Source organism: Hippocampus zosterae, chromosome 18 (assembly GCF_025434085.1).
Source record: "Hippocampus zosterae strain Florida chromosome 18, ASM2543408v3, whole genome shotgun sequence".
NCBI lineage: Eukaryota > Metazoa > Chordata > Actinopteri > Syngnathiformes > Syngnathidae > Hippocampus > Hippocampus zosterae.
In genome coordinates this window covers 9534563-9546894 of record NC_067468.1, presented here as the reverse complement: position 1 = coordinate 9546894, position 12332 = coordinate 9534563, and the positions used below count along the sequence as shown (strand labels likewise).

Sequence of the window (12332 nt, the reverse complement as noted above, 5' to 3'; positions counted from 1 at the left end):
GGAACTTCTATTTGATAAGAGTTCAGATGAATGAGCCCACATCACAGGTGTTGTGTAGAGAAATAGAAGTCATGTTTATTCATGAACCCGTGACAGATTCTTCTGATGCCTTTTATAAAACAGGACAGCATATGTACACATTGCACGCACTCCCGGCCATCAAACATTGCATAAGACACGCTAAATATTCACCGGCAAAGTCAAATTTGTTAATAAGTGTCTTTCGAAAAGACCTTTGCATCCAAAACTCGACTTAACTGCACTGTCCAACACAGAATATTCCATTGGTCTTATTATTGTGAATTTGTCAATATTACAAGAAAGCGATGCACAAGGAAGGATGGTGATGTCTATGGAAACCCATTGGAACATTTATTCCATATCCTTGCTATCCATCTTAACGTCTACGAATTAGTTAACTCTTTGTCCTCACAAGTAGCAACTTTGGCATCCTAGTCGCAAGGGGAAAATGAGCAATAGTTTAAAACAGCGTGCTACTAGTGAAGCACTAGATCCAATAAGATACTAGTGCCTACTAGTGTTACTGCTGCAGCACAGCAGTAGTTATATTGCATAACAGTAGACCAAAAGTTACTAGTCAGACACAGTCATTCTGAATTCTTACTAATGAGGACAAAGAGTTTTCAGGTTGGAGTGCTCCCAACATAGCCGCCAAAACGTGCATGAGGAAAGAAGGATCAAGCAAGAAGTTGAATATTTGTGAGGAGAAGGACCGTGAGGAAGACGGCGGCGGAAATCAAAACTTTGGTTGTCAAAATGCTACATAGGATGAGCGGGGAATATGAGGTCAAAGCTTGTGCGCTATTTATTGCTCAGAGAACATCCCATAATAATCTGACATAAAGGTTGATTCTATACAGTGAACCCCCACTATATCGCAGATTTTTGAAGTATTTTTTTTAATGGCTTTTGGGGATATACAGGCATGTCCCAATTAAGAGCGATGAAACCTTTGTGTAGTACCACATTGTGCCAGAAGATGTCGGGCAGCACTGAGCTCAACTGGAAGACAACCAGCATCATTAACAAGAAGAAGAAGACACAGGAAGTAAACTAACCCTGAGCTTCACTACTAGTTATTACTGTTTGTATGTGTAGCTGCTCCGTGTGTTTGTGAAGTAGCAGTTGTTCAAAGATTTACAATTCCGTAATGTCGTTGTTCATTTCATTTTCCCCTTATGTGGGGGTTCAGCATATGGCTAACATTAAGCTAGCAAACTTTCATTTGATGAAATAGTTTGGTTGAACATTTTCGTGTCACAATAAACAATCTTGAATTATTTTTTTTCCGTATCAGTTTGTATGGGCTCCTGCTCCGTGTGCATTAAACTCGCAGTTGTTTGATGGTTTGGAAGTAGCATAACATCAACATGGTGATTATTATATGTTAGCATTAAGCTGGCAGACAATCATGTCTTGATTGAAGATTTGGGTATTTCGATATACAGTACAATGTTTTTGTTTTTTTGTTATGTTATGTGAGAATTATAAAAAGGTAACTTCAACTGGGAGTGGCAAATAAGCAGCTTAAAGCAAACACGCTTGGCTTTTCATTTGGATTTTCACCAGGTATGTCTTCCCCACGATAAACGGGGCTTCACTGTATAGCTTTTCTATACATACTTATATATATTTGAGTATCATCTGCTCAGATATTTACACAAAAAAATAATTTGATTCAGTGCAAACTAACCAAGAATAAATAGAGGACACTAATGTCACTAAAGTATCTTTCTTTTGTTTTTGTTTTTTTACATTTCACAGTAGCCAATTTGCAAAAGCGACACACATGTACCCACAGTCAACCTGCAGGCGGCTTCATTCCGCCACGTACGGTAAAAGGCTACGAGTGCTTCCCAGGGCCCGCCCGATAAAGCCAACAAGAGTAGCAAAGACAACGCTTATTTCCCGAACAGTACAAGAATATTGTGCTTTCATGGTGTTGTGATGTGTTCAAGTACCGTTGTAAAACAACATTCCCACTGACGGATCAAAACATCCTACATGCTTCGGATGGAAAGCGTAGACTTGTGCTTCCCAACCACTGTGGCAATTTCCTAGAATTAGTTGGAAGTGATAATTTCTTTGGAACCAATTATTTCTCTTTGTTGAACGACGGGTAAAACTAAGCGCCAGATGTTACTTATTTACAGTGTGGACACGCATAATTCCCACTAACTCGGCAATTTTCTAGTTGAAAAAAACGTAAGACTGGTCGTAGGCCTCACAAGTGTAAAGTGCTAGCTTATGTATTTTTTTCCATTTTAAATAAATATTTTTCCCTTTACATCATAGTTTCATAAATAAGATTACGTGCTTGAAGTGTTAGCATTTGTTAGCCGATTTGCATTCTTTCCAGTGTTGCTATGAATGTGTGTGTGTATATGTAAATGAATCTACCCTAATGACAGTTTAGCTTAGCATTGAGGCTAAAGGTTGATACGGCATGCGATGGTACGTTTGTCCATTAGTCTTTGTGTGTAAACGTGCTGAATTCCTAACCTCCACAGTTAATAAATACACAGAAAGTGTCTCAAAAGACACAGCCACAAGTTAAACATGAAGCCATGGCTGACATTAGCCGTTTAGCTTAGCATGCTAACTTCGCCAACAAGTTGACATTTGGTCAGAGATACTAAGAGGTACCCTAGTACTGGTCTCAAGTCAATCGCGGGGCACATATAGCATATAGACAAACAACATTCACAATTTATAATAATTTAAAGTCTTCAAAGAAGCTACTGTGTTTCTGGAATGAGGGATTCAAGACCCCACTGGTAGAACACGCTTAGATTGGAACCCTAAACCTCAGCACAATGAGGCGGATGTCCTAACCACTAGTACACCGCCCAACCTGCTAACCTTAGCATTAAAGAAAAATTCCCTTTTAGTGGCTGCACACATATGTGTGCCGATAATGGCGTATGTGACGTTACATTTTCAATTACCACGATGCTCGGCAACGCTGCGCTAGCTGCTGCGTCACATTTAAAGGCGAGCGAAACATAATGCTAATTCGCCACGATCCCTTTTGTATGGAAAAAAAAATGTGGTCAAACATGCTTAAAGTGAGCTTGTGACTCAGCAACATCGACAACCACCTTTTGTTGAAATACGGTGACATCAGTTTTTCAGATCACAGTGATGGAGGAGCTAACGATGCTAACAACATAGCAGCCGGGCCATCAACCTCACGCCCAATATAAAACAAATATCACCAGAGTCCTAAATAAATAAATAAATAAATAAATAAATATTATATAAACACCTTTTGTCAGAATAATGCCCCAAAAGTCAAGTGTCCCGAACCCTGAATGTTCCTGAACGCAGCCCTGCTCTTCTTCTCCGTAACAATCTCAGAATCAATCAAAATCGTGGCAAAGCGCATCAGTACCTTTCTCCCAGGCTAGTGACACCGGAAAAAGTAGCCGGCTTACATGGACAATGTGAAAGGGGTCAGTGGGCCTTCATTCAACTCGGTTATCCGGAAGTTGGGGAGCTCTTTGTTGTTGCTTTTCACAATGAACATCTAACACAAGGAAAGTGTCAGCGTGAAAGGGGGTTAGAGTGTTATTATTCCTCTCTGTCAGATATCACCTGTGAAGCCAGTGTGACTTTCACATCCACTGTACCGTGTTGATGTCTTCACAGTGAACAGCGACAGGAAAAAGACACATGAGATGGACAGCGTGAAAGGGGCTAGATGGTTATCACCCCTCGCCCTCCACCCCACCCTTTGTGACACCCAATATTACTTCTGAAGCCAGAAAATTTGTGGGGCAACGTTGACATGGCCTTTCTGTTTTGGTGCCTCTCAGACAGCAAGAAGTGGAAAAAAAACGATACGATGGACAGTGTCAAAGGGCCTACTGGGTCATTGCTCATCAACGATTGTTACCTCTGGTAAATTCATGGGGTCGACTTCGGGACACCTGGTCCATGTTGGTGGTTTTCTCACAGAAAAGCACCATCGGTGAAACGCCAAGGAAAAAGTAGATGAGAAAGTGGTCATCGGGTCATTATTTATCAATGGCGACATGCAGATCCTTTTCGCTCTTCTTGGGTGGCGTCACGGGGGAACAGGAAGTGATGCGTGTCAAATGGTACTCTCGGTATGCGCGTGTGGGTGGGTGAGGGGCAGGGCGGGCCGCCGGGGGTCCGCGCAGTTACGCTGCTCGCCCAGCAGCGTGGCGGTCTCACCCGGGACGCCCTCCACGTCCCCGGGCGGCGACGCTTGGATGACCTGGTCGCTTGGAGGTGCCGACTGGCTGGGGCGCCGCGCCAAGGCGCCGGCGGCGGTGCCGCTGGGTGGCGGCTGAGCGGTACGGATGGGTTGAGCGTTGGACTGTAGACGCTTGATTGGCGGCGTGGCGAGAGGCAACAGGGGGCGCCCGCCCGACGGCGTGACGGGAGGCACCGCCGTGTCCAGACGCTGTTGACTTCCCTCGGGGGACTGCGGCGTGCTGTCCAGACGCGACGCCAGCACGCCGTTCTGGTACTGCGCTCGCGTGATCTGAGGACCATAAACAGCAAGTTCATTTGACATGCACCCGTTGCGTCCCGTCTCCGATGTTGAAACATTCTACCTTGACAAACTGCAGGTCGCTGAGCGCTCGCACGCAGAAATCCGGCACGTACTGGAAAGGAGTTGCCGCGATTTGACTGTTGCTGCCGCCAATGGAGCCGCTCTCCGCGGCGCCGCCGCGCTCGCTACAGCTGATGGACGCCGAGCGGTTCAGGTTGCCCCCATGCGACGGAGAGCGGAACTCTGGGATTGGATGGCAAGGGTGTGCGTCAAGGTCGTCGTAATTTACGCCCGCGCGGACAAACGGCACGTTACTTGAATGCAAAACACAAAGGTGGGGGGGGGGTGAACGACAAACATGCCGCCGCGCATTGTTTGGCGCAGGACTCTCATTGGCTGAGGTCTGGTGATGTCATCGGTGATGGCATGGAGGGAGTGAGGGGGGTGGGTGGGAGTTTACTTGATGGCAAGGTGAATGGGGGTGAGGGGGGGAGCAGTAATGCGGGGAAGCGTAAAGGAAAGGACAGAAGTTAGCATGCTTAGCTTAGTTAGCACGTGAGAAGAAAGTGGCACGTGTGTCGCTGTCTTTGACGTTTGAAGCGAGCTGTGACTATACGCACCTTTGTCGTGACAGTCTTTGATGTTTGGACATTAAAAAGCGCCTGTGCCTCTTTACTCACATCAGTCGCGTGTGTGCACCTGCACCAATGTCTCCTCTTTCAGTTATTTTGGGTGTTGTGACTGTCTTTGATGTTTCAAGGATTTGTGCCTCTCTACACGCCAGTATCCGTCTTTGATCATGTTTCACATCTCTGTGCGCCCCCGTGTCTGTTGTATAACGACGCTGCGGGTCTTTCTGCGTCCGTCGTCTCTGTCGTTGATGTTTAACGTCATGTTGCCAAAAAAAAATGTAAATGCACTATTATTACAATCACAAGGCTGATTTCCGTAGTTTGCCGTTCAAAAGCGTGCGCCTTAGAATGTCTCGGATGTTGAAGAGCAGTGCATCGCTTCGTTGTTAGCGCTGGTTTTAGCTTTAGCATTCCTGGGCCAAGAATAACTTGGAATGTTGAGCTCATTTTGGATAAAGGGGTGGGGGGGGGGGGATTTATCACCGCGGAAACAGATGCTGGAAGCTGCCGAGTTGTTTGGAATGTTTTCTTAATGTAACTCTCAGCTGCCCTCTGGTGAACAAACTAAGCACTGCAGCTGTCCCCGCTGGAGGATTAAACCACTTAGACTGCTCTTCAATGTCGCCGTTGAGGTCAAACGCTAACAGCTAGCAGTTTGCTGAGCAAAGGCTGAGGTGACGATGATGATGACGGTGATGATGAAGACGAAGGTGAAGGATGAGCGATCCACCCCCCCACCCCCCTCATACACCCCCACCATGTTTACCTGGGAAACGAGAGAACACGGAAAACCTCTTAAGAGAGAGGCGCCTCGGAGGGGGGGACGCCACCGACGGGGACAGAGGGGGGGTCACGGCTGGGGGGGGAGAGGTGAGGGCGGGGCCGCCGGGGGTTGGTGGTAGGAGAAAGACAGAGAGGATTTATTTGTTGTTTGATTGTTTGTTGGACAGCAGACTCCAACGGGGAGCCTCACGAGACACTTGATTCGGCACAACAGCTCATCGCAATCCCGTCTTTAATCAAAGTGCTTCGCCACCTTTGAACTATCTATTTTCAGCGCAGGATTAAGACGAGCACTCCTGTTGACATGTCGGATGAGCGCGTCTACACACACACACACACACACACACACACACACGTAACGTTACATAATCACAAACGACACTTAGCTTAAAAAATACAAAATGGCTTCCTTTAGAAGAAACCGTTCCGTGGAATCAGCGAACACATGGAAACATACGTTCACAAATAGATGTGTTTCTTTGTGTGTGTGTGCAGGCTCACCCAGCGATGGCGTGCTGAGCGCCATGACGCCGTAGTAGGAGAAGGGTCCCGTCTCAAACTTCATATTCTCGTTTCCCGCCTCCACCTCAACTCGACCCTGAAATACACACGTGTGAGCACACAATCACGCATGTATGCACGTACACACACACACGGACACACACGCACGCACACTCAAGTGTGACAGCATCTGTGTATGTGTGTTCTCCAGTGACATCCACATTATTAATATTGTATTAGAGGCTGTGGTGTGGCCTTACTGAAAGCTAATCCGAGGCGGTTTCTGTTCATGTAGTGGTTTTACATACCTGTAGAATAAGCACAAAGTAGTCCACAGGCTTGCCACGCTGGTATAGGAAGTGCTGGGGGGCGCGTTTGTCATTGTCGTCGAATTTCAGCTCCTGCACGACGTCGGGATGCCTCAAGATCCTCAGCAGGACCTTCTCGGTGACATGGAAGCCACCAAACAGGCTCACCTCTAAGAGGCGCAACAGAAGAACACCTCGTACCTCACAAGTCCATTTACATGATTAACAATTTGGTCAGACAAAGGTTTGCTGCCAAAACGGGTTGCTATGAAACATCTAAAAGTGCGTTAGTATGATAAATTATCACTACTAAAGGGTGCAGTAATTTAGAGTACTACTATGTGGTTAAACATTGTAGGCAGCAAGTAATAAAGACGTGAGTTAATCAAGGCCCAAAATGTTGCTGCCTAAACGGGCTGCTGGAGGACCTGAAACAGGAAAAGAGCAAAGTATGCTCACAAAGTTATGTCGTAGCGTCACTGTCCTGAAACAAAGTAGCCCGAAACCCGCAAATGCTGCAGCTAATCACAGCCAGAAGGTTGCCGCCTAAACGGGCTGCTGTGAAATCAAAGGAGGAAGAGGAAGGCGCAAATCATGTAAGCAAAACTTTGTGGTGTAGTCACTGTATAAAATCACTGTAGCCAGTAACAAGCAGAGGGGTGAAATTAATATGATCAAAAAGTTTGCCGCCTAAACGGGCTGCCGTGGTAGTGAAACATTAAGAGATTAAGTTATTTACTGTAGTACTATACGTTCCCAAAAGTTGTGTAGTGTAGTCGCTATATGATGAAGGATGCAACTCACATAAGGAAAACGTTTGCCGCCTAAAGGGGCTGCTGTGAAAGTCGAACAGGAAGCGCCCACCTGTGGCCAGGAAGCGATGCGCGGCCAGCATGAGCTGCGGCGAGATCTTTGTCTTGGCGTCAGCGTCATGCTTGAACGCCGAGAAGTCTCGTTTGTTCTTGTTGGCGTCCACTCGCTTCTTGTTGCGGTTGTCAGCTGCAGGAGGGACAAACGGAAACGGTGTCACAACCAAACCCGTCACGGAACCTCATCTAACTTTAGGAAATCTGATCAAACATGGTACACTAATCCCAAAGCCAATCTGGCCACCAAGTAAAGCTGCTTTTGGTTTCTATATTTGCCCGGCGAGAAATTGTGACTCACTGTAGCGGTCCGACTCGTCTAGGATTTCCGACTTGATGATTTCCTCGATGACGTCCTCCAGGGTGACCAATCCCAGCACCTCGTAGAAGGGGTCGCCCTCGCCCTCGTTGTTCACCTTCTGCACTATGGCCAGGTGGGATTTACCTGACGAGACCGCGTGACAAGCGCTTTGTTCAAATCAACAGAAGCGGACGGCATGGAAATTTAGGGGTCAGATGTTGCTGCCTAAATGGGCTGCGGCAGCAAGTGATTAATGTCCACTATATATTACATATTCAAAATTGTGGCATCCAGACAGATGATCCCAGTTGATAATGTGAGGGCAGAAAAGGGACAAACAACAGACAGGTCGATGATGTGGTCGATCGATCCAAACAGAGCAACGCCCCAGGGGACGCACAACACGGCTTCCTGTGCAAAGGTCAAGATGGGGTCAAAAGACCCACACACACGCACAGACTCGCACGCACAAAGCCAGTCAGGCATTCGGAAGGTGCGAGATTACCTTTCTTGAACTCCTCCAGCATGGTGTCGAGTTTGGTGTCGTGGAAGACGAAGTGAACGGGATGGTTGTAGAACTTGGTGACGGTCTTGAGCGTGGTGCAGTCGTCCGGGTCGACGAAGGCCAGGTCCTTGACGTACAGGATGTCCACGATGTTGCAGCGCTCGTCGTCGTAGACGGGGATGCGCGTGTAGCCGCTCTCCATGATCTCGGACATGGTGTCGAAGTCCAGCACGGCGTCCGCCTGCCGCGCCAAAGCCAATTGAGCGCTTTTGTTTATTGCTACATATGGCGAATTGCTTGGCAACATATTTAGCTAGCTTTCCCGTTTCCTGATTCGGGAGTCGGGAATCCATTTGCAATTCCCGGATCACTAGTAGGCATATATATATATATATATATATATATATATATATTTTTTTTTTGCTTCAGGCTTTTAAGGACCTATCAAGATTCACAATTTGAAAAGTAGCATACAAAAAGTTAAATACAACTGAACTATTCTGACAGTGCATTCAAATTGACGAGGCCAAACGTGAGACTAGTGTTGGACAAATGTAAGTTTAAGATGCTTGTTCAACTTGTCCATGGAAGTGTTTTATAAATGAGTGTACTAGTACACGTAGCTTAAGGAAAATATCAAACAAATTCCCAATTGGCTTTTCATAGCTTTTCTCATATCATATCGGGGGCCGGACCAATTATGATTCAACGAATTTTGTGGTGTCATTTCAGATACAAATAAAGGAACTTCATTAGTCATTTTTTTCCCCACTGCCCATAATATCGTCTGATGACTCGATTTAGCAACCCCCCCCAACCCCCCATCCCGAAGAAGCAGCAAACACAGACCTGGATCATAAAGCAGTCGGCCAGCGGCGTCAAGACATCCTCCACCGTCTTGGTGCGCAGCTCCAGCGCCCCCTGGATCATGTTGAGCTCCTCCTTGACCAAATCGTTGTAGGGCTCGGTCACCTTGAGCATCTCCACCAGCTTCTCGCGGTTGTACACGGTGCCGATCTCCTGACCCAGAAGCACATCCAGCAGCTTGCTGACGGGGAAGCTGAGCGGGAAGGTGAGCAGCATGAAGAACTTTGTCACGCCGATGGTGTTGGCGCCCACCGCCAACCCGTGACGCGAGCACAGCGCCTGCGGCACGATCTCGCCGAAGATGACGATGCCCACGGTGGAGGCCACCACGGCGCCCAGTCCCGAGCCGATTAAGTCGTCCAGCAGGATGGTGAGCGTGGTGTTGACCAGCACGTTGCCCAGCAGCAACGAGCACAGCAGGTAGTTGCCCTTGCTGCGGATGGGCTCGATCTTGCGCGCGTATTTCATCTCCTTGTCCGTGCCGCAGCTCTGCACGATGCGCAACTCCATGGGGTCCAGCGCCATCAGGCCCAGGTTGAGACCGCTGAACATGCCCGACAACACCAGCAGGCACGAGATCAGGATCACCTGTCAAGTACGAAAACTAGTCATTCACTATTTCACAAAGGTCGCTGAGGGAAAAACTAAACGTTTATATTTTTCCTCGGGCATCATAGCTTTCCATTAAATAATGTTCAATTCCCAGGAAATGGCTTTTAAAAATGGTAGTTTGACATTTATCTCCCCAAAATTGGCTAAATGGGTGCGAAAACACCCTAGCAACAAAACACAGTTCACACTAATTGGTCAAATGTAATATAAGTGGAAATATTTGTATTTCGTTACTTCTAATCACTGCCTGCATAGGAGCCTGCTAGAATGCTGGAATGAAAAAAAAACAAGAAAATAAAACAAAAAAAGTTTTATTTTATTTTTTCTAAAACCAGATTCGACATCTGAACATGTTTGGGGGGAGGGGGGGACTCTTGGACCGTCACTGACCTGCAGCCACAGCGGCAGCAGCGACTTCTTCTCCTCCACGACCAGCAGGTGCCCGTCGTGGTCGCCCAGCAGCTGCCAGCGTCCGCCGCGGCGGTGGTCGCCAGCGTCGTCGTCCTCCTGGTTGTCGATGCGCGTACACAGCGCGTATTCGCTGCTTGGCTCGCTCTTGCGCAGCGGCTTGACGTGCACGCGCAGCAGCCCCGACGTCCCCCGGCCGCTCACGTTCATGAAGGTCCCGACCGCGATGTCCTTCGTGAAATCTGAGCAGATACCGCTGTCACCTGCATCCTCCTCCCCGCCCGCGGAAAGCTCCGTGAAGCGAATGAGCGTCCAGGCGCCAGGGTGCAGCCTCAGGCCGTAAAAGCGGAGCTGCACAGTGCTGTCCTCGGTCACCTGCAGGACGCCGTCGTCACCGGTGCTGGCCGGCTTGTCGCTCGTCTCCAGCCGCATCCCGAGCACCTGCGTGCCGCCACCTCCACCGCCGCCGCCTCCTCCTCCCCCGCCGTCGCCGGCTCGTCCCCCGCCGGCCGCCGCCTCCGAGCGAGCTCCGTCCGCGCTGCACAGGAAGAGGAGGACAGTGACGATGTAACCCTGCTGGCCTCTCCATTCTCTCGCCATGTTTGTTTGACTGGCCGCTAGACGTCGGTGACGTCATTTACGCGAGTCCCACAGGCCACGCCCTCCGTCCGCCCAGGTGATCCGCGAGGCCTGGCGCATTCATATGGACATACATAATACATTTAAAGATATTCAGGACGTCCATGTGTGGTGTGTGGCGGAGGCTACCGAGCGCTCCGAGGTCTCATGACCGACACTTTATAAATAAGAAAAAACGGATATAGTATGGTTATCCTTTTCGAACCTTAAATGTATTCTTCATACGCAATACTGTATTCATCCATGACGATGAAAAAAATACCAGCAGTTAACGGTCGCCGGCAATCCTGTTTAAATCTGTTAATACATGAATATGATGTACTGTATTAAAAACTCGCGTTCAAACGGTTGTAATTATCAAACTACATTGTCCTATAAGATAAGATTTGTCCAAATATTGCGCTTCTCTATTTTATATACGTTCTATAGAACAACATTACATTTTTCAAATCACTCAAAGTTGTGTTCTATAATGGTTCTGAAACGGGTGTACTTTTTTGTTTTGTGTACGTCGCATTGCAAGTTTGTTGATACATTTGTATTTGCCACGTTTTACTCTAATGTCTGCAACTAAATCGACGTTGCAAAACAGAATCTGTTCTTCATTGGCCTACCTGGATAAATAAAGGTGAAAGGTTTAATATAAATGGAGCCATTTAAACGTGAAAGAGGACCAACCAGTAAGTTGCGCTAGCAGCGCAGTGCATTGTGGGATAGATGAGTGTCCTGCGACTGGATCGTTGATGTCCACTTCCGGCTGTCGTGACGTAAGTACAAGTTGTAAACAAGACACTGCGTCACCCTCCCTTGCTCGGAAGCTCGACAGCTGTTATGTAAGGTCACGTGCCCCCCTGCCAAAATACGCGGCGTGCAATATGTTCAAATGTATGACATTTGATAATACATTAATTACGTCATACACACTCTTGAGTTGTCGCGGTTGCGCCAAAATCAGCTCTTACGTAATCGTCTGATGCATGTGGCCTTGCCGCTAGCGCCCTCTTCGGGCTCGTTTCGATCACTACCATGCAAGGGGGCTCTTTAATCTTTATTTTTCTCACTGTAACTTTTCTTCACTTTCAATGCCCAAATTTACCTCAACATGTCCCAAATTATATGTCATAGTTTGTAATGTTTATTTCCTTCAATCGCTGATTCCATTTTGGGAACTGTTGGATTTTCTCATGCATGATTGCAGGCAGCAAAATAGGTGTTATTTCTTATTTATGTATGTATACATTTGTGAAAGTGTCTGAAGTTGAGCATGTGTCTGCTGTTATTAGGAATGTATGAATACAAGAGTGAAACGGTTTGGATCATTTACATACATTTCTTGAATAAAAGTTTGTTGTTACAAGTGTCTT

The 12332-nt window shown here is 47.3% G+C and overlaps 1 protein-coding gene across 3 annotated transcripts; it reads right to left on the bottom strand.

Annotated features, from left to right (window-relative positions):
• Window positions 1-50: 50 nt before the first annotated feature.
• On the bottom strand, window positions 51-12241 carry LOC127590947 (metal transporter CNNM4). 3 transcript variants are annotated; one of them, XM_052050614.1, is made up of 11 exons: window positions 11647-12241; window positions 10312-10867; window positions 9292-9897; window positions 8443-8683; window positions 7938-8081; window positions 7635-7769; window positions 6771-6940; window positions 6463-6559; window positions 5945-6034; window positions 4608-4789; window positions 51-4534 (listed from the first exon to the last, which is right to left on the bottom strand). In XM_052050614.1, the coding sequence occupies exons 1-11, from the start codon at window positions 11673-11675 to the stop codon at window positions 4118-4120; spliced, it is 2667 nt and encodes an 888-aa protein (XP_051906574.1). In that variant the 5' UTR covers window positions 11676-12241; the 3' UTR covers window positions 51-4117. The 3 variants fall into 3 exon arrangements, with proteins under 3 accessions (XP_051906574.1, XP_051906573.1, XP_051906575.1); XM_052050613.1 differs by lacking the exon at window positions 11647-12241 and having other exon boundaries at window positions 10312-11620; XM_052050615.1 differs by lacking the exons at window positions 5945-6034; window positions 11647-12241 and having other exon boundaries at window positions 10312-11621.
• Window positions 12242-12332: the final 91 nt, after the last annotated feature.